Consider the following 22539-nt stretch of genomic DNA (forward strand, 5'->3'; position numbering starts at 1 on the left):
AAGATACCCTTTTTCATTTCTCCTGCATACTGTGTTCCTAAAATTACCATATTCATTGCGCCAAAATTTATAATTACAGATGTTTTACTGGACATACCATCAGTTAACCTATTGGACGGAAAGTCACCAGCATTATAAATAATAAAATCAGGAACAAAATTTTGTATTTCTTCTATTTCCTTTGGTGGTATAAGCATATTTAACATATACAATGCATGATATGCCCTTGATGTTATAACTCGAACTTTTATTCTACAGTTTTCATCCCAACCTGCGTATGCATCTATTACATATAAATTAGGTTGTAAATTTAAATAATCAATTGCTCTACCTTTATTTATTTCATAAGATTTTTCCTTAATTGGTATATTTACTTTACCCCACCATATATCATTTTCTGAACTGTTCTCTTTAACTATCCTTTTATCTGATGGAGATCTACCTGTTTTTTCCCCTGATATACAGCATAAAGCTCCTGTGCTTGTAATGAATGAATTCGATTCATATTTTAATGCCATTTCATATAAAAAGGCAGGAGTAGAATTATGATGTATACTATTCACATGTATACCTAATTCGTGCACTTCTTCATTGAATTTCGATTCTTGTTCTTGACTTAAGGTTAATATATCCTTTGAGCTCATTATGGGTCCTACTGGTTTATTATACACTAAATTCCTTCTTACTTCTTCAATTACTATTTTTTTTATGTCTTCCATCTTTTCGCCCAAGTCGTAATCTGATGATGATTTTTGCGCGATTGCTGCCATTTCAAACTTTGGTCACTTCACTTAGTTCACTTTGCACTTTTTGCTTTCTTTTCTTACTTTTTTCTCCTCTTTTTAATTAAACAATATATGGTGTGTACATAAATATGTCTCAAATAAAACAGGATGATGTTATAATAGCGCTAAAAATAAACAAATTAAAAAAAAAAAAATTAATCTTTATTAAGCGTTCATATTTGCGAGAGTAAAAAGTGTACGTATATACGTGTACACTCGTTTATAGATATATACAAAATTAAACACATACAGACATATATATATAAGCACATAAATGTAATAAAACAACTGGCGGTAAAAAGGGGTAATTATATTATGTACCTTTTAACAGTATTTTCCACTAATTGTCAAAAAATTTACAGGGGTATTATATCTCCTCACAAAAATATATATGTAAATACATATGAAAAAGTAAAATAAGAAAAAAAAAAAAAAAGCATAGGTGAGCAGTGCTTTAAAATAAATATATATCAATACAAGTAACCATGTCAATACATGGGTTTATAAATATATATGTACATAAGCATAATATATATACTTATGCATACATTTATATCTATTTATATATGAATAATACAATGGACCTATGAATAGACATTTATAATTTATATATACGTACATTCAAAAAAAAAAAAGCCTTGTTCATTTTTGCATATATACAACTGCACTACTAACTACTGCTATATAAGAGAATTAAAGATTGTAAAAAAAAAAAAAAAATACAAATTTATATGAAATGCCTCATTATTATTTTATTATACTAATTTTTCTTAAATTGTACTTTTTTCAAAAACATTTTATAAAACATATAAATGTGTGTTTTTCATTTCATTTATGATTTCTTAATTTTTAACAAAATAAACACAAAAAAAAAAAAAAAGAAATTTATGATCTATAAATATATGTTTTTTAAGTATAAATTTTTGCTTTCATTTTTTTACTTCTATAATTAAAATAAAAATAAAAAATCGAACAACGTTGCAAATATTATATATTAAATATATTATTCTCATTATAACATTTCCAATTTACTATAAAAGCCAATTTTTTTAGTATAATTTTTTTTTTATGTCAATTTTGAAGTAGCTTTACATTATTATTTTAATAATTGTATATTTTTAAATATAACAGCGTTGCGTATTTTTTTTTTTTTTTCGTTGTACCTACTGCAGCCTATAGTCATTTACTGTTCAAATAATTGCTATTAAAACAATCCCTATTCATGTATATATATGTATATAAACATTACATATATTGTATATTTAATGTTACATATATATATATATTTTGTATACGATAATTAAATATACATATTTATGTACATATAGATATTATATATATATGCATATAATTCCCCTTTTTCGAGAATTATAATTCAGTCATATTGACAAAAAAATACGGAAACAGCTATGAGATATAAAAATTATAATTCCGAAGAATATGCATAAATTATTAGCAGTAACATTATAAAATATAATAAAATTTTATCAATTAATTTTTTATTTGAAATACATTATATATAAGTACCACGGTAAATTTTCAATTTTTTAAATGTTGCATGAAGAAATATCAGATTTCTTTTTTTTTTTTTATTATGTATTGAAAGTATAACATTTGAAATTTTTATTAAGCCTTTTTTTTTTTCCTTTTTTTTTTTTTTTTTACTTTTTTGTGAAAAATTCAAATTTATAGTTAATAAAAGAAAGATTAGTAAGTTTTTGTTCATATATTATACTTCTAAACAAACATTATAAAAAGTGAGAACTGCTTCGAACATCAGCAAGTTTTTATGAGGTTCCAATAAATAACAAGAAGCGTGTTACCTAAATATACAAGTATACAAAACAATGTATATAAGAGAACAAGACGAAGATATATCAGCGGAACCTGTTGTTTATATATGTGGAGGTACATTCTTTTTGAAAAAGAATTTCAAAATATGCACCTTTTAGTTCGTTTTTTGTTAATCTGTAATGTTTGCTATAATATATTTGTACGTATGTATGTGTGTATATATATGCAAAATAGGTATATATATACACACATACACCAATATATATTTGTGGCAACCTTAAAGGCAAGTTTCCTATTTATTTTATTCATTTTTTTTTTTTCCTTTTTTGTTATTTACAAGAATGCGGAATTGATACAGTTATAGCACCCAATGCTTCCCTGAGATGCAAAAACTGTGGATCGAAAATATTCTTTAAGAAAAGAAGTAGAAGAGGTAATAATTGTATCTTTTGAAAATTCATTAAACAATATTATATTTTGTTTTATACCCCATTAGTACTTCCTCCTTTTTATCGCTATTTTCCATATTCACCACTTATTTACCTTTTTTTTCTTCCCTTTCTTTTTTATAGTTATGCAATATGAAGCTCGCTAATGTAAACTTGAATTACTATTATTTTTCATTTTTTTTGTATGAAATTTTGCTTGTATAATTTTTTTACTTTCTCCTTTTAAAAATTTACGCTAACTTACAACACTCCAGGATGTAAACATTTTTTTATAATTAAAAGCGTGAATATTTTTTTTTTTTTTTTTTTTTTTTATTATTATTAAAAGATATGATAACGTTGAAATTTTTTTATGTTTTTATATACAAAACAATCTTGGCACACAAAAAAATTAAAACTTTAATATAAGTGCACATACATATATATATACATATGTACGTAATGTACATACATGCGCGTGTGCAATTTTTAAATACGTTAATGTTTATCATAAATGGGAAAAAAATAAAGCTCTTTTTTTTTTTTATTTTTCGAGTATTTATCGAGATAGACTTAACTTACAGAGTAGTTCTCGCACGGGTCGTATCATATTATATATCTCTGTATGTACATATTCTGTAAGTATGAATGTATATATATCACTACTAAATGTACAACTCAATAATAAAAAAAAAAAAAAAAAAGGAAAAAGGAAAAAAGAAAAAGGGAAAAGGAAAAAGGGAAAAGGAAAAAGGAAAAAATGGAAAAAAAGATGACAGAAAAAAGATAGCGAAAAAAAGAAAAAAATAGTAGAAAAGGGGGAATATACATATAATTCCATACATGTGTGCATATTACAAGTATTATGTAATACGTCACTTGTGTAAGAGAAAAATGTGCTACATGCGAAAAATCATATCCATGAACCGAAAAGGAGATATATTTTTGGCAAATGGACAAAAAAAATATATCAGAAAAAAAGGTAGTGGAATATGTAGGTGGTTCATGTAAACGGAAAAAAAATGCATACATTAGTTTTGCATAAGTAGTAATAGGGATTTTTTTTTTTTTTTTATTATTTTTTATTCATAATTTATTGTTTATTTTATCTAATTTTTTTTTCTATTTTTTTTTCCCTCTCATTCGGCCCTTTCTGCGCCAAGCATTCATCATACAACTAATCTCTTTCTTATATGAGCTTGAACTCGTTGGAGAGAAGGTATGTTCTCATTAACCTTCTCTCTATACTTATGTTTAAGAATTGCTGCTTCAATCACATTTACGCAATTTTCCCATTCCACAAGTTTTTCTCTTTGAATTTTGGCCAACATTTTTGCTCCTTCTTGTTTTAAAAATACCATGGTTTTTCCTATTTTAAGCATATTGGTTGAAAGCCCTGATATCTCTAATATTTTTGCACATTTTGCCTTAACATCAAAAGAAGAATTTTCAGCAGCAGATATATCAACAAATTTGTATTGATACAAAAATTCTTCAAACGTTCTTCTATATGAATATCCTAATTGACGTAATACTAAAGCTTCTAAAATAGATAAAGCATGAAGTTGAATCAAAATTTTGGGTTCACACCATTCCAAAGGTTTCTTATTTTCATTTGGTTTAATACAACGAACAAAATGTGGTTCAGTACTATTAATTAATGTCATTAATGATGTTAATTGATTTAAGAATTGAGAACCTATTAATGATCCTTTAGCCATTTTACCCTTTTCTATAACTTGGCCTTCAAATAATTTTTGTACTATTTCATTATTAGATCCTTGAATTACTTCTACTAATTCTCCTCTTAGTAAGTCTTTATTTTTAAGTAAAAAGTTATCCGCACAATATTGTATGGGTCCTATTGTATGCTGTATTATGAAATTTTTGTTAGATGCAACTTTAGCTAGGGTAAATTTTTCATTATTCTTTAAATTTGCAACACATACACTTACAAATTTCTCGTCTGATCCTCCAGGTGCTAGACACTGATCCTCTAAATAAGATAGAATAGATTTCCCTCTTTCACATAGTAAATCAATTACTGGTTTATTACTTGTATATTTTAACTCATCCGTTGATATTCCTTCGTCTATATACAGTTTAGATTCTCTTTCAAAAACAATATCAACAAAATTTTTCTGAAGCATTTCATTTGTTATATTAATAAATAATTGTTCCAATGAATTATTTTTAAAGACCTCAAAACCGAATATGTCTAACATACCCATAAATACTTTGAACCCACCTTCAGGTTCAATTCTTGTATTTAAATTTTTGATAATCCATAGAAATAATTTTTCATACATTGCTTTGCATAAAGACCATTTCAACACATCTGCATCTTTTTTATTCCATCTACCTTCAATTTTATTTCCACCAGCAACAGTAACTTTAATTAATATTTCTCTCTTTACTAATTCAGCATCTAAAAACATTAATTCACATGCTTTAGTAAATACTGCCATATCCTCATCAAGAATAGCTGCAGCATCAGTCAATCCAGCTTCTGCTTTTTCTACTAATCTAACATTTCCCATTGTTAAAATACCAGCCACTATTGAAAATATTACATCTATCTGATCATCTGTTAATTCCATGTTCCTCAATGATTCTAACACTTCTTGGAAATCTTTTACATCATCTACACCATTTACTTCTGTTGAATTTGGATTCAATAAAGTATAACTTTTAACATCTTTTAAGCTAAATTTAGATTTCATTCTACTATCAGCACCCTTCAAAAACTGATAAAAGATATGGTAAGACCTTTCATTATCATCTTGAGTTATAATTCGTGATTTTTCTAACAAAAATGCAACTACTGAACCGTTTCTAATACCTCCTTCATGAGATATAATCAATTGCATAAAACGACCGAAACGTGACGAGTTATTATTTCTTATCGTTTTTGCATTACCAAAAGCTTCAAGAACTGGGTTTGCTGCCATCATTGCTGTTTGTATACGTAAATCCATATTACCACTTTTTGATGAGGCAAAATATCTCATAATTTGTTTCGTTGCTTCTGTTTTACCTGCACCGGATTCACCAGAAACAATAATTGTCTGACTCTTGTTCACACCATGAAGATTTGCAAGAGCTTCTCTAGCACAAGAAAATACATGTGGTGGTAATCTAGTATAATCAGTAGTATCACGATACTTACGAATCCATTCATTAGATGTATTTCCTAAATCTTTGTATGGATTTATTGCAACAATAAGAGGAACAGCCGTGGTATATATTTGATTTTTGAAATATCTGTGTTTTAAAAAATCAAGTACACAAGGAATATTTGTGTGATTCAGTAAACCAATATCACCGAACGACATAGGATCTACTTGTGAGTTACAGTTCCAAGCATGCATGGAATCAATTTCGTATGGCTAAGGGAAAAAAAAAAAATATATATATATATATCAAATATGTATACGCATATATATGCACATATGTATACTGACATGTATACACATATATACGCATATTAACATTAACAACTATAACAGAGCAACATTAATATTTTCACTTTCAATATGTTGTTATAAGTGCACGTAATTCTTTAAAAATGTTACTGTATATATGTATATATATATATATATATATATATATATATATATATGTGCATATAATTTTTGGTATTTTTTCGTTTCATTATTGCTAACAGTTCCTGATCCAGGGGGATCAATTTGAACAACAGTCAATTTTTCTTTTTTAGATCCCTGTTGTACAACACATTTGACAAACATAATGTTGGGGTTCTCCTCTATTGTTGGAGATATGTCGGTCCATACTTGATATCCCTATAGAAATGGAATAGTTTTTATTTAAAGTAACGCAAATTTAAAAATGCACAAAAAAAATATATACGCAAATATTTCATATATATATACATAATATATACCACAGAGCCGAGGTTAAATAATGTATGTGAATGTTACCTTAAAAACAGTTCCAGTTTTATCAAAAGCCTCAATATTTGACACCCTTCTAACAATTTTACCTGCCGTTTTTACCTCCTCATTCGTAACAGTCATTTTTTAAGCATGAACGATAAATAAAAAAAAAAAATATATACAATAAGAATAAACAGCAAAAATTTTTTAAAAGGAACAAAGTACAAATTGAGGTACTAAGTATATATATGTAAATAAAAAAAGGTTAAAAATAGAAAATTTTAAAGAAAAAAATAGTAACCAAAAAAAAAAAAAAAAAAAAAACAGAACAAGAACAAGAACAAAAAGAACAAAAGTTGCTAAAAAAATATGTTACTTGTAAGAACGTATTTAAGCAACATTTTTACAACAGAAAAAAAAAAAAAAGCCAAGAATTTATTATATTCATGTAAAAATATTAAAAAAAAAATAAGAAAAAAAAAAAAAAAAAAATTAAGCTTGTGAATATAAGAATAAAAAAAAAAAATATATTATAATATTAACAGTAAATAAATTGTTATAATAATATTTACATAATTATCAGGTAAATTAAAAGAAAAAAAAAATTTTTTATTATAAGAAGAAACTGTAAAGCTTTTTTTTTTTTTTTTTTTTGATATATTTTAACATATACATATTAGATATGCATTAACGTATGTACAATTAATAATATTTATGCATTTTCTTCTGTACTACAAATAGTGTGCAAATAATAAAAAAAAAAAAAATTACAAAAAGCTATATATTTTAAAATATATCCAAAAAAAAAAAAAAAAAAACATATCTATAATTATGTACATATATATAAATGTATATATATATATTTTATGCATTTTATTTATCCAAATAAGCATATTTATGTTTATATAAAAATAAATATGAAATGAATTGAATATCAAATAAGTTATGTATTATTTAAAAAAAAAAAGAAAAAAAAGTAAAGTGCTTTTATTTTTAATCTCATTTTTTAGATAATGTTAAGAACAGAACAAATCTATTCTTTGTTACAACGTTGTTCTCGAAAACATAGCTTACTCATTCTTTCCCGATGAGGTATAATATTTATTTAATATATATATATATGTATATATATATATATATATAATATTTATATATTTTTTGTTAATTATGAAATATCACCCACTAAGATACTACTTGATTTTGGCATTATAACTTAATGGCAGTATATAAATAAATGTAAATATATATAATACATTATATATAAATACAATAAAGATAAAAAATAAAGATAAAAAATAAAAGGAAAAAATAAAATCATTCGTTCTCTACTTTTTTTATTACATACATCTAGGAACATAACTTTTCAATACAATAAATTAGCATTTCTTAATATTCATAATTGTACTTTTTTTTTGTGAGATAAAATATTTTCGTAAAAATCAGTAAACACTTTTGATATTTATGTTTTATTTCATATATACTTATATATGTACATATACATATATACATATATACATACATGTAAATATCTATTTTTGGAATGAAAATGTTAAAAGTGTAATTTTATTTATGTCATGTAGGCATATATATAGCACGAAATTTACTCAGTTTTTACACTACTCTTATAACTTTCATTCTTTAACACATAAGAGGAAACCAGTAAATAGCTTCTGCTCAGACGGTTACTACTTGATACGTCCATACATATATATATATATGTATATATATAAATATATGCACAATTTGCTTGTTCGAGCTAAATAACAGCCTAAAGTCAAGTAAACTTAACGTTTTACCGTAAATGTGTAGGAAACACGATAGCAGCTAGTTTCTTATAAAACTAGGTATATTCGTGCATACGATTTATCAATCATATGTATTTTTATATCTCATACCTTTTGGTAGAAGCCTAATCGTAAAAGAAAAAAACAACATATAACTTTTTTTTTATAATTTTTTCTTTTCTTAAACAGCATTTATTTATTACATGTTACAAGTACTACTCCTACATAATGCTAATTTATGGGCTTAATAAATTATAAAAAATTGTTTTAAAAAAAAAAAAACAGGAAAAAAATTTTAACTTTTATAGGTGATATTTCTTTTAATTTTAAAGTTCATGTCTTAATAAAATTTTGAAATTAATTTTATTGTAAAGTTGGGAGACTTCATTTAGATAAAATTTTTTTTTTTTTTTTTTTTAATTTTTATTCATAGCTTTAGTTTTCCTCTCCTTTCCTTTTCACTTGTGCATGCATAAAAAATTTTTCACTTAATGTGTAAATTTTTTCTTTTAATATGAACCATCATTTCTTAATATTCGCATTTTTCACATTTTATAGCGTAGTGTGTGTTTGTATATATGTATACACATTTACACATTGATCATGTTTAATTTCCTTTTGTTGAGTATAAGTTCAATTACAATTTTTTACTCTCATCGGAATGTGAAAGTTTAAGCAAATTAATACCTTTATTTTGTCCAACTAGCCGTAATTCCTTCTGCATGCTCATATATATGTATATATATACATATAATATATATATGTATATATACATACATATAGACATACCCTCTGAGCTTTACATAATTGTCCACTTTTTTTTTTTTTTTTTAACTTTTAAGGCTTAATTAAAATGATCATAATTTTTAATTAAAAATGTTTGATATGCATACATATCGTAGTTGTATATATGCAGACAAGGAATTTTTCTCAAAATATTATGTTGTCTTTATTTTTAAAAAATGAGACTTGAAATGAAATCAATAGAACTGTATAAAGAAAATTGCTTATTTTTTTGCTTCCTTTTAAAATCAAAAATAATTTGTTAAATATATATGCTTTCTAATTTTATATATAATTATTGTCATTATACAATATTTTTTCTTTTATTTTTTTACTTATGATTTGTTTATAATTGTCCGACTTTTGTTACACAGAAAAGAGAATATAATTTTTACTTTTATATGAACGAAAAAAAATCGCTCTTCAAAGGAGTTGTGTGTGATGATTTGAAATGAACACCTTTAATTCCCCTTTCATTAGATTTATTCATATATAATGTTTAACAAAATGAAACTTGCAATTTCCTTTTTATTCCTTTTAACATTTTTGAAGTTTTCCTTATCATTTGAATCAAGTTAAAATCGATAATACTTCATATATTTTGAAATGAAGCTTAATTTTAGTGCAACAAAATGAGAATCATCACTTTTGGACATATCATAAAATATAAAAATGCGCACAAAAAAAAAAAAAAGAAAAACAATGTCCAAAAAACGTGTTGATGGTAATTAAGGAATAACGTGTTAATTTTTTTTTTATAGGTGATCCTTTGTCAAAAGAAAATAAAATTACTGTAAATAAATATATTAAAAAAGATAAGGATGATGAACATTCGAAAATTCAGGTAAGTACCATTTTAAAAATATGTACACAGTATAGAAGGACAACAAAAAAAGAAAATAAGAAGAGAAAATAAGAAGAGAAAATAAGAAAAAAAATTTATCAGATATTTTTTTATTTTTAGATCTTGGAAGATATTGAAAAAATTACGGAAGATTTCAGTAATGATATAAACACTACCAAAGTTATTGTAAAAAATTTATTTCTCGACATAGAGGCATCATTCGAAGATGTATCCGATGATATTGCAAAAAGGTTTGTTTAAAAATATAAATTGTCATTTTGTTTTCTTATATATGTGCTTCAATTTTGGTGCTCAAAAAATTACAAGTCAAGAAACTGCATTTGCTTGCGAATAGGCACCTATATGAAGTACTGTAAAATATTCTTGTACATCCCATATTAAATACATACACATAAATGTACATGTCTTTTGTTTTATTAAGTGTGTCAAAATACAGCTATTCTGTGGAAGAAAAATTGAACAAAATAGAAGGACTTGTGAGGGAGTTTATCGAAAGTAATATACATATATATGCATACATGTATGTACACATATTTATATATATATATATATATATATATATATATATTCATACCCCCGTTTTTTTCATGGCCAAATAAAATACTTTAAAATAAAATGTTATATTGCTCTATACATTAAAACAAAGTCATATTGAGGGGCATGTAAGCAAATGTGTCCTCGAGCGTTTATGTTACTAGGATATAACACAAAAAATCTTATTTTACGTTGTATGCATAACAGCAATAATAATGGTAGTAATAATAATAATGACAATAATAACGGTAATAGTAGTAGTAATAATAATAATAATAATGACTTCTACTTCGTCCTTCTCCTTTGCAGACAACAAAGGCATCATGTTCAATTCTTCAGAATCAAAAGAGAAAGTCGAAAAAGAGAAAATTAAAAAGGTATTCAATTTAATTTTAAGTAAATTAAAAAAGTTGATTCATTTGAGTACTATGATTAACTATCATACACTTTTAAAATTTGGAAACTCCGACGTAAAAAAAGAAACATTAGAGGCTGTAAAAAATGATGATAACATATCGGATGAACTAAAAAAGGAGCTCATAAAATATGAAGGTAAGGAAAATCAAGATATAAAAGCAACTGAATTGATTAATTTTATATCCCCTCTTTATGATAATTTTACAAATAAGCTAAACATGTTAATTAATGAACTACCCACGGACTTAAATCAAATATTGAAGTAATGGTATAAAATTTAACCTCTTCAATACTTCAAAACTTAAAGAGTAAAAATATAACCCCCCACAATTTATATATATATGCATGAATATTTTTAAAAGCGTTACGGAAAGTATATTTTTTAAAAAAGGAAGATGATTTTATATAATACTAGACAAAAAAAAAAAAAAAATTAACTGTGTGTAGGCGTGGGCTTTAGCATGTGTGTGTATAATTGTTTGTTTGTTTTTTTAATTTGTCAAAAAACGAAGCTTCATTTACAATATTATGTATGTATATGATCACCAAATATGTTAAACATTTTCGATAAAATTTTTTTTTTTTTTTTTTTTTTTCTGTTATACTTATGAATTTCCCATAGGCTTTTTATTTATCTTTTTCTTGTTCTATTATATATACATAATACAACATTTTTTCCATTTATCAGTTCATTTTATGCATTTATTTATTTTTTTTTTTTTGTTTTGTACCTTTTAGCATTTTATTCGTAATTTATTATTTCATTTAAAACAAATTTTTTTATTTTTTTGTTTTTTTGTTTTTATTCATAATGGCTTTTTACACGCAAGTCTTTAAAAATATGTTCCTCATAACAAAGTTGTAATTCATACAATATATTGAGAAAACTTGTATGCCTCACACAAATTTATAAATCCTCCTGATTTTTTATTCTATGTCAATGTTTTCATAAAATTTACTGTATTTTGTTTTCTCTTCTAGGCAGCAATATATACATATATATAAAGGCAGCTTTTTTTTAGGAGTTACTTAGCATCTTGTTTTTCTCCCCATAATAAGTATACAAAACAAAAATAAATTGAAAAAACTAAAAAATTTGTAAACCAAAATAAACGTAAAGTCACTCCAGTTGAATAGGAGTTCACTATAATGAAGTGTAGAGTTCATGAATTAAATTTACTTTTTATTTCCATTCGTTATAAAAATTTTGACGGTTTACACATGTAGTTAACTTTCATTTGTATAAATCAAAAAATGGAACAAAGGGGTATGAAATAAAAAAGAAAAAAGATTTTTTTAGAGAAAAGTTTTTTGCAAAAAGGTTTTTCCTTATAAACCGAAACTGCAAACGTGAAAAAAAAATATTATGTGCTTATGCATAGTATATGCACTTACGCATATATATGTATATATATATATATATATATATATATATAAGCATTCGTAAACAGGCTCGTATTATACGTTAGAACTATTAGTATAGTGTATCATGTTGGTAGGAATTTAATGAACTACTGAAAGTATATATCTTCGTAATATTAATATGACTATATAAATGAATTTTTAGGGGATCCTTTTATTTATTTCTTAATTTTTTAAAAACGTCATTTATGCTACAAAGTGAGAAGGTATATTTTTTGCTGCTACTGAGTATAATTTATATGATACTTCAGGTGTGTACATACATTCGTACATGCATAATACATACTTACATATATACATAAATACATATATTAATAGATAGGTACTCTAAGGAAACAAAATGTTTCATCGTATTTATTTTTATATTTATCCTAGTTAGGCCTTTTCCTATTTTTTATAATACCATGTATCTCCCGTTATACATATATATATTCATGTATATATATGCTTATACATACATACATGCATATATTTTTGTATGCAGCGTAACATTTTCGATTCAAGGCTTAATTGCTCATATACTAGTTGAAGCATTTTTAGTTTTCCGTATTTTTATTTGTTCATACTTTAAAAGTATGACTCCTCATTATTTAAGTACAAGCTCTGTGTACGTGATATATATTGTGCTATTTTTTTATACCTGTTTTGAATATCGTAGTATAGAAAGCGTAAGCAATATACTATAAATATATGTATATATATATATATATATATATATATATATGCTTGTACTTACACTTATATATAGGTAATTATATTTTAATTAACGTATTCGTTCGCAATTTGTAATTTGCGACTAATTGTTTCCTCACGGGTATTTATATATATATATATAATACGTATTTATGTAAGTGTTTATGTACGTATGTATATATTATTATGTATACAGTAGGTCCCATATTTACGTAATTCCCGAAAAAAAATATAATGAGAATGATGAAAGGAAAAACAGTTGATCCTGACGTTTGAGTTATATAAGTATTATATATTTTTTTGTGTATTTATGTATGTATATTATAATACCAATATTATGTTTTTATATTATTTTTAGTACCTTAAATTTTACAGCTCCACATTTTATTTTTTTTTCCATACCATAAATATCAATTTAAATAAAAAAAAAAAATAAATAAAATAATAGAAAAATAAAAGCAAAATAAAAGTAATATAACTGTAATATACTTGTAAGAATAGGCAAAATAAAATATATGCATGTTCATTAAAAAAAATCGAGGAATTATCTCTCTGCATATAATAATATAAAATATATTATGGAGTTTATGTCATATAATGAAAGCTCAAACGAAATAGTACAAGATGAAAATCAAGAAGAAGGAATGAACGTATCTGATGAAAGTCTCTGTGGTAAGGGAGCAGAACATTGGGAGGATGTAAAATATGAAATCGCTGATGATGTTTTTGATGGTGATGCTAATGATTATAGTAATGATTATTGTAATTATGGTGGTGGTGATAATAATGTTCAGAGGAGTGATCCTATTTTAGAGGAGGCGGAAGAAGAAGAGGAAGAAGAGGAAGAGGAGGAAGAGGAGGAAGAGGAGGAAGAAGAGGAAGAGGAGGAAGAAGAAGAAGAAGAAGATGATGATGAGGAAGATGACGATGATGACGACGATGATGATGACGATGATGATGATTATGATGATGATGAATATGATGAAGACGATTTTAACGAAGCCACGGTAAAATATATATATCATAAGAAATATAAAGAAGAACAAAAAAAAAAAAAAAAAAAAAAAAGCTAAAAAGACGAAACAGTTAATAGTAATAACGGGATGATAGTCACGTTTGACAACAAATCCTGTTATTGTGTTGATGGAGCTACGAGAAATATCTTTATTTTCCTGCATATGTTCGTGAAATTATCGAAACATAAGGTGCTATAATGGCAGCATATAGAATTCTCCCACGAACGAGCATCTTTCTAATATTAAATTTAGTTGAATTCATACTCCACTGTACTTTTGTGTTTGTATGACATTTGCTTATATGTGCATGTATGTATGTATAAACATATTATCTGTTTATACGTGTATTTGTAAGTGTGCATGCCCATGTGTGCATAGACCGGAGGGCTACCTTTTTAACAGTAAAACTATGTATTACGCGAACGTGGCGCACATTTTATTTTCAATTTTACATGCACTGTTTAGGTTTCTTGGATTGAGTGGTTTTGCCAGTTAAAACAAAATATTTTTTTAATTGAAGTAGATGAGGATTTTATAAGGGACGAATTTAATTTAATTGGGTTACAAAATAAAGTACCTCATTTTAAAAAGTTATTGAAAATAATTCTGGACGAAGATGATGATGATGACGATGATGACGATGAAGAAGATGATTATGATGAAGATGATGATGAAATAAATAGAGGATCAGAAGAGATTTATAAAAATAAAGACATATATGAACAAAATGCTGCTTGTTTATATGGACTGATACATAGTCGTTTTATTTTAACTTCAAAAGGTTTAGCATTGATGAGAGAAAAATATAAATCAGGAATATATGGTACATGTCCAAGTATATATTGTGATAATGCAAAATTATTACCAACTGCAATTTCAGAAGTACCGAAATTTCTAAGTCCACTTTTATACTGTCCTAGATGTTGTGAAACATATTATCCTCATAAAAATTCATTAATTAACCAATTAGATGGTTCCTATTTTGGTACCAGTTTTGCTTCATTTTTTGCGCTGTCCTTTAACATTCAATCAGATAAAAAAAAAATCTACTACACTCCTCAGATATGTGGTTTTACTATAAACAGAGATATAAGAGAAACATTATATATGGACATGAACAAAGATAATAGCGAATCGTCAGAGGAATACTCTTAGAATTTTTTTTTTTTTATCTTCCATATTGCACATGGAAATAAGCAGTTGCATTATAATTGGTCTGCACAAGTGATAGTGATGAACTGAAACAAAAAATGTGTAAGATAAATGTGTAAGGTAAATGCGTAAGATAAATGTGTAAGGTAAATGCGTAAGATAAATGCGTAAGATAAATGTGTAAGGTAAATGCGTAAGATAAATGTTTAAAAAAGATATGAACAAAATTTCAACAAATATGAATAAATGTGCATGTATTTAAGAACAAGCAGATATGTAGCAGCTTTACTTATTAGCATTATATCATAACGGTAACAATATTTTGATGTTGTAATTTTGTGTATTTTGTTATATTTTTACCGTTATAGTTGGGGAAAAAAAGAAAAAAAAATATAAATAAAAAATTTTCATGAATTAGAAAAAGAGCCAAAATAATTAAAAACGAAAAATTAATTAAAATTTAAGTGTACTGGTATGTATATATAAATAAATAAATAAATATATATATATATATATATATATATATATATATATATATATGTACATACATGCATACATAGTTCATATAAAATCGTACATTTGTTTCTTTACTGTTTCTTAACATTTTATTCTTTGCAACTTCATATTATTATATATTAGGAACATGGGTTATTTTTATTATTAATTTTTTTTTTTTTTAAATATTAGTAAAATTGTTTATTTTATAATAATATGTACATGCGTAGTTATGTTAACCATTTGCGCAAAAATAATTTTTTCCTCCTTTTAAAATGCATCCTTGTATTAATCTAACTTTTTAATCAAGTGGATTTATATAATGTGCATGAACATGTGTATGGACGTGTGCGTGTACAAGTGCTCATTTAAATGTGTGTATATATGGTTACCTGTTCATACGTATATATCTCTCTCTCCCTTTATATATGTAAATGGGTGTGTATTTATGTATTATGTACACATGCAATTATGTATAATGATAAAATTTTATTTTTTGTTATTCACAGGACCCCCTTTTTTTTATTTACAATAAGTAAAATTTAAAAAAGAAAATGAAAAAAAATATGCATAATATTAAAAAGGTCTAAGATGTATATAATATAAATATTTAACTTCGTCCATTTTTTGTTCTCACCACAATGCTTTTAAGCTAAAAGAGGAAAAACAGTGCGTACAAATATATACACATTTATTTTTGTTCGTAGAAATATACTCACGTTTATATATGTACATACATGAATGCATATACGTATATGTACGTCCGCACACATACTTGCCAAGTTAAGTACTTCGAATAATTTCCACATAATGAATGAAAAGTCCCAACGGCAAACATCAAATAACTAAGAGCTTTTCAAAAAAAAAAAAAAATTTTACCTAATATATATATATACATTACTAATCGGGTAATCCTTCTAACCAGTGGTAAAACTATTCATTTCAGAGAAGCGATTTCATTTTTTAAACGTTCTTGTAATTTTTTTATTCTAACTGTTAAGGTATGATCAGGACCGAAAACATTTTCAGCATATGAATATGATCTGATAAGGCACGTTATTGCTGAGTTTATATCATTTAAACCTATGTATGAAAAAGATAGGTTATAATAACACAAAGCCATTTGTTCATACTTATTTAGCTCAACGGACGAAGATATTAATATTCTTATGGACTCCTCAAAATATTCTACTGATGTAGTATATTCCTTTTTGTATTGATACAAAGAACCAAGATTGTTAAGAGTATCAATAATTAAATAATTTTTATCCTGAACAATTAGTTTTTTATTAGCTAAAGATTGTAGTAAAAACCTTTCTGATTTTTCTAAATTACCTAAATCTTTATATACAACCCCTAAATAGGTCTGAATATTGGCACACATAATACTGAGCTCTCCATGTATTTTTTTATATATTTCATAACTTTTTAAATAATGATTTTCTGAATCATTCAATAATAAATTTTTGTGCTCTAATATGGCTAGCTCTAAATAATGTTTAGCTATATCTTCTGAACAATATGAACAAGTCAGGAGTTTTAATTTTAAACTTTCTTTAATTAAACCAATAAATTTTTCTGTGTCCTCATTTTTTAACTCAAAACCAGAATTTATATACGTATCTTTCGGTCCATTATAATATATGTTTTTATTTCCAGTAAAATTACGACGTATTAAAATAAATATTTGTTTAGAAAGTTTCCTAATATTTCTTAGTCTATGCATTTTATTTTACCTACATAAACTTTATAGGCTTGTAAAAAAAGAAAAAAAAAAAAAAAAAAAGAACAATATTCACTCATAAGTATACATTTTGTGAGAACATGCCCCATTATCAAGCTTCAAAAAAATGGTTGTTTTGACCTGCATATCTTTTCACATTTCACTAAGATAATAGGAATGTATGCCCCCAATGGTGTATTCTTGGCAGCACGTGGTTAAATGAGATTATGCATATATATATATATATATATATACACGTGTATGCGAGTCTTCCGACATAACTATCGTGCTAAGGTTAGTACCGCACTTTATGCTAGTACTTTAAAAAAAGGAAAATACATAAATTGCAATATTCTATTTTACCCTTTTTTTTTTTTCTTTTTTTTTTTTTTTTAAATTAAACAATTTTGGTATTATGACTCCTTGTTAACAGAACATATGCTATTCATGTTATTTTTAATTGTAATATTTTATAGTTCTATAAAATTGAACAACGCGAACTTATTTTTATGTTTACCAACTAATAAAGCATTAGCAAGAGGATAAAAGAAAACTTGTCCCTTCACTCTTATAACGTACTATGTGCATGATGATGTTCTTCTGTTTGCACGTATTATTTCTCGCTCATGGGTTCTGCTTTCATATGTATATTCGTATGTATAATATATAATTTTTTTTTTTTTTTTTTTTTTTTGCTCTTGCCTTTCCATTTTCTGCTACTTGTGGCGTTAGAAAAGGTTTTTACATTTATTTTCGTTCATTTTGTAGTAAGCTGTTTTTTTTTTTTTTTTTTTTGTTTATTTGATAATTAAAAAAATAGAAAATTCCTCTTGATGATATAGATAGGAAAAAAGCAATTCAGGTGTAACATACATAGGATAATTTAGCCAAAAGCGCGCACATGCATGTATATGTATATGTACATATATTATGGTGAAGATATGGATTTGTTGAAATATCATCATTTTAATGTAATAATGCATGAATTATGCTTTATATAGTTTATATAGAAAAAGAGGAGATGGAAAGTATGACAAATGTCCACATAGTTTCTCTACATAAGGTATTCGCTGGTTACACAAAAATGGCATAGCCGAGAATGCATATATGTATGTATGCATATGTTGATACATTTACGTAGATAGATGGATAGATAGGTGGATAGACATATATAAACGTATATACACATATCCACTCATATGTACATATATGTGAACATGTATACTATTTTTCGCAGGCGTGCAGTAAAAATGAAGTTTCTTGGACCATTCCACAGGAGATTGACATCACAAATCAACAGCTGTGGACATATACCGAACGAATTTTTGGTTAAGCTGTACTTATACAACGTTTCGATGATAAATATTGATGTGTACTATAATTTGATAAGCTCACTTAATAGTAGTAGCGAAAAATGTAATGACAACACACATATTTTGAACAATCCATATTTTAAGGATGGTAATTTAGTTTTATATAAATATATTCAAATTTTAAACAAACAGAATGAAAAAAAGAAATTAGTAAAATTATTAAAATTATTGATATTATTATATTCAAGAAATTTAAGGGAATACAATGATAAGAATAATTATTTTTATAATTCATCTGTAGATGTTCATAATTTTGTGTTGCAAAAATTTTTTCATTTCCAATCGAATGCTTATTTAACAAAAAAAGAGAATAAAAAAAATGAAAAAGGAGTAAGCATAATAAACAAATACAGTTTGTACACGGATTTCTTTTTATACTCATTGGATTTTTATTTGTATCACTTGTCCAACAATTATAATATCCTTAATATAGAGCAATTAAATGTTCTTGCCAACATATATGCTAACATAAACATATCAACCGTTTGTAGTAGTCCACCTTATTTAGAATGCAATGAAAAATATTACGGAATAAATAATTCCCTATCTCTGTCTAAAGGAATAGAAGGAAATGGAAACCATCGTAATGTTAACGACATTAAGTTTGCTTATGAAACCTTCGAACACACTAGTTTAAAGATCAGTGGTGGAACGGAACATAACAACAAGTTACTCACTTTTGAAAATAACGTAAACAATAAAATATGCTTACTATACATATATATATCTAAATGCTTAATTGATCAAATATATGCACACATAATGAATAAAAGGTATAAGTATGAAAAAAAGGTAAGTCTCAAAACATTGATCTCAAATAATGTCAACACTTGTGAGAACATGTTAAAACGTCTGTTAAAAAAAAGTACATACGAACAATTCAAGGAATATACTATTTTAAAAAAAAAGTATGACTATAAATTGTTAAGTTTAAATGTTTTAAAAAATTATTTTAATAGTATTAAATACTTAAATATTATAAATATAAAAAAATATTTTTATATCTTGTCTTATTTATATTTCAGTACCTTTTTATTTACCAGATCCATTTACTATTCATCTCTTTTTTTCTATTTGTTACAAAAATATAATTTACAATATACTTATATTTTTAATATACTATTAATAAAGTTTAACTTGTTCTTCTTGAATTACAAAATAATGAATGACTATAATGGTCAGATAATTTTTGACTCCATTAGCAAATATATTGATACGCTTTTAATCTTTCAAATAAAACAAAATGAAAGGGGAAATAGGAAAAACTCAGCCCTAACCTCGAGCAATAATGATGAAGAGAGAAAAAAATGTATGGCTAACTTTCCATCCTCTCACGATTTTTATATTAATATTTACAAAAAGGAGTATTCAAAAAATGAAATTATACACAAAATTTTATATAACGAAGTTTATGACTGCCATAAAGTGTACATGCCCTTTTTGACATATTTTGAACATAGCCTTTTTAATTTATTCAAATACTTATATTACAAAATTCCTTGGTTTGAAAGAAACAAAAATAAGACAGAAATGAACACAAATAGTGTAGAAAAAACTTCACACAAATTTAAATGTTTTATTAACAAAAAATATAATAACAAATATTACCTGACCATGTCAGAAAATTTTTTATCGAATATTATACTCTTATCCATTTATGTTCAGAATTGTTTGCCATTACTGTTTTCCGTCATGCAGAAGGCTGAAATGTTGTCTACAAAAAGAACAAGAAGTACGAAAATAAATATAAGTGCAAAAAGATGGGCAAGAAAAAACGAAGATATTAATTTATACAAGCGGATTAGTTTAATACCAGTTGATAGGGAAAACAGCAATCCTGTAAAAAGGAGGAAAAATAGAAGTATATTTACCCAGTTATTTTATGCCCGATATGTGTGCAATAATTTTATATACAAAAAATACATAAATGAAAAGGAAAATAATATAGTAAACCCTTTTGTAATTTTACTATTTACTATATATAATATATTTAGAGAAAAAATTGTAAATATGCACAATGTTTATGAAGATATCAATATTTGCAATAAATATAAAAAAAAAAATATAGAAGAATCAAAAATGTATTATAACATAAAAAGAAATAAAAATAACAAAATTCAAACGAGTCTTACACATTATTACATAAGTAGTAATTTAAAAAAAATAAATGATACTAATTTATACAATGAAAAAAATATTTTAACTTTTTATTGTGACATACATTTTAACAACAATATAATTGAAGTGGATGGACCAAAACATTTTTTAATGTACTATGATTATTATGTACAAAACTTTTCAGAAAATTATTTTACCAATTTTATTCTTAAAAATAAATATATATTTGATAACAATTACCTTTTCCCCTTCTTTTTTAATAACATAAGTGCTTTAAAATTGAAGGGCAATCAGAATAATAAATATTATTTATATAATGACAAAAGCATAAAAAAAAACTTTTTTTTGTACATATATGGCTATTTCATAAAACATATAAATTATAGTGAATGGGATATCACAAGTTACAAGTATTTGTATGATGTGCTGTTTAAAAAAAAGAGTGAGTTGCATGTTAATTCGTATATCAACTAGGCTTATCCTCTTTTTTTTGACGTGATTAAAGTTTGAGCACGTGTACATTCGTATATGTGCGCACATATATGTATATATATGCATATACATATACATATACATATATAATCTATATATGTATGCACCAATTGTACCACACCTCTATCTTTGTGCAATTTGATGTGTCCTATTTATTTAGTGTCTTTGTACTCACATATAACTATACGAGCTTCTCTTTTTTTTTTTTTTTTTTTTTTTTTTTTTTTTTTACGTTACAGTTTCACAATTTTTTAAACTGTTATCATTTTTGTGATTTTTTCAATTTGTTGTATCACTTCTAATTTGAATGCAAATATTTAAACTATGTTTCTGTGTTGTGGTCAAAAAAAGAAAAAAAAAAAAAAAAAAACGGATGAAAAGAAATGAGAAGAAATGAGGAGAAATGAGGAGAAAGGACTACTGCTTCATTCTATATTTCTTAAAAGCATATTTACTTTCAAATCTTAAATAATGTATTGAGGTAACTTAAAAAATTCACGAATGTGAATAACACACACACACACACACACACATATACATACCCACACCATCATGAACGTGCGAAATTTACTTGAACGAAAAATGGGGAGATTGCATTCAAAAGATAAAAAATATGCAAACACAAAAAAAAAAAAAAAAAAATACTTACATATATTGAACGATCTGTTCATATTTCATGTAAAGTTGTATGTCACTTATTTGGTAAAGCGGCAAATACATATATGCATAAACACATACACACATACATACGTATATACATATATATATA

General features: G+C 25.2%; 7 protein-coding genes across 7 annotated transcripts in view; 4 read left to right on the forward strand and 3 right to left on the reverse strand.

The window, feature by feature from the left end:
* The window catches only part of PEPCK (phosphoenolpyruvate carboxykinase, putative), a gene marked incomplete at both ends in the record, with an annotated part of 1764 nt that extends 994 nt beyond the window's left edge, over positions 1-770 (reverse strand). Inside the window, one exon of the mRNA XM_029006425.1 lies at positions 1-770. This exon is cut by the window's left edge and continues 994 nt beyond it. Within this exon, the coding sequence (XP_028862915.1) occupies positions 1-770 (770 nt within the window).
* Positions 771-2632: 1862 nt separating this feature from the next.
* PmUG01_12022200 (DNA-directed RNA polymerases I, II, and III subunit RPABC4, putative) lies at positions 2633-3174 on the forward strand (the record flags this gene model as incomplete). Its single annotated transcript, XM_029006426.1, has 3 exons — positions 2633-2693; positions 2920-3012; positions 3152-3174. 3 exons carry the CDS (start codon positions 2633-2635, stop codon positions 3172-3174), a joined length of 177 nt encoding a protein of 58 aa, XP_028862916.1.
* Positions 3175-4176: 1002 nt separating this feature from the next.
* Positions 4177-7044, reverse strand: MyoA (myosin A, putative; the record flags this gene model as incomplete). Its single annotated transcript, XM_029006427.1, has 3 exons — positions 4177-6396; positions 6673-6810; positions 6949-7044. 3 exons carry the CDS (start codon positions 7042-7044, stop codon positions 4177-4179), a joined length of 2454 nt encoding a protein of 817 aa, XP_028862917.1.
* A 2933-nt stretch (positions 7045-9977) lies between these two features.
* On the forward strand, positions 9978-11552 carry SPECT1 (sporozoite protein essential for cell traversal, putative; the record flags this gene model as incomplete). The annotated part of the gene is made up of 5 exons (XM_029006428.1): positions 9978-10044; positions 10232-10314; positions 10435-10565; positions 10757-10830; positions 11179-11552. 5 exons carry the CDS (start codon positions 9978-9980, stop codon positions 11550-11552), a joined length of 729 nt encoding a protein of 242 aa, XP_028862918.1.
* A 2427-nt stretch (positions 11553-13979) lies between these two features.
* On the forward strand, positions 13980-15572 carry PmUG01_12022500 (casein kinase II beta chain, putative; the record flags this gene model as incomplete). The annotated part of the gene is made up of 2 exons (XM_029006429.1): positions 13980-14408; positions 14883-15572. 2 exons carry the CDS (start codon positions 13980-13982, stop codon positions 15570-15572), a joined length of 1119 nt encoding a protein of 372 aa, XP_028862919.1.
* Positions 15573-17001: 1429 nt separating this feature from the next.
* Positions 17002-17790, reverse strand: PmUG01_12022600 (conserved Plasmodium protein, unknown function; the record flags this gene model as incomplete). The annotated part of the gene is made up of 1 exon (XM_029006430.1): positions 17002-17790. One exon carries the CDS (start codon positions 17788-17790, stop codon positions 17002-17004), a length of 789 nt encoding a protein of 262 aa, XP_028862920.1.
* Positions 17791-19037: 1247 nt separating this feature from the next.
* On the forward strand, positions 19038-21752 carry PmUG01_12022700 (conserved Plasmodium protein, unknown function; the record flags this gene model as incomplete). The annotated part of the gene is made up of 1 exon (XM_029006431.1): positions 19038-21752. The coding sequence occupies one exon, from the start codon at positions 19038-19040 to the stop codon at positions 21750-21752; it is 2715 nt and encodes a 904-aa protein (XP_028862921.1).
* Positions 21753-22539: the final 787 nt, after the last annotated feature.

This window comes from Plasmodium malariae (genome assembly GCF_900090045.1).
Source record: "Plasmodium malariae genome assembly, chromosome: 12".
Classification (NCBI taxonomy): domain Eukaryota; phylum Apicomplexa; class Aconoidasida; order Haemosporida; family Plasmodiidae; genus Plasmodium; species Plasmodium malariae.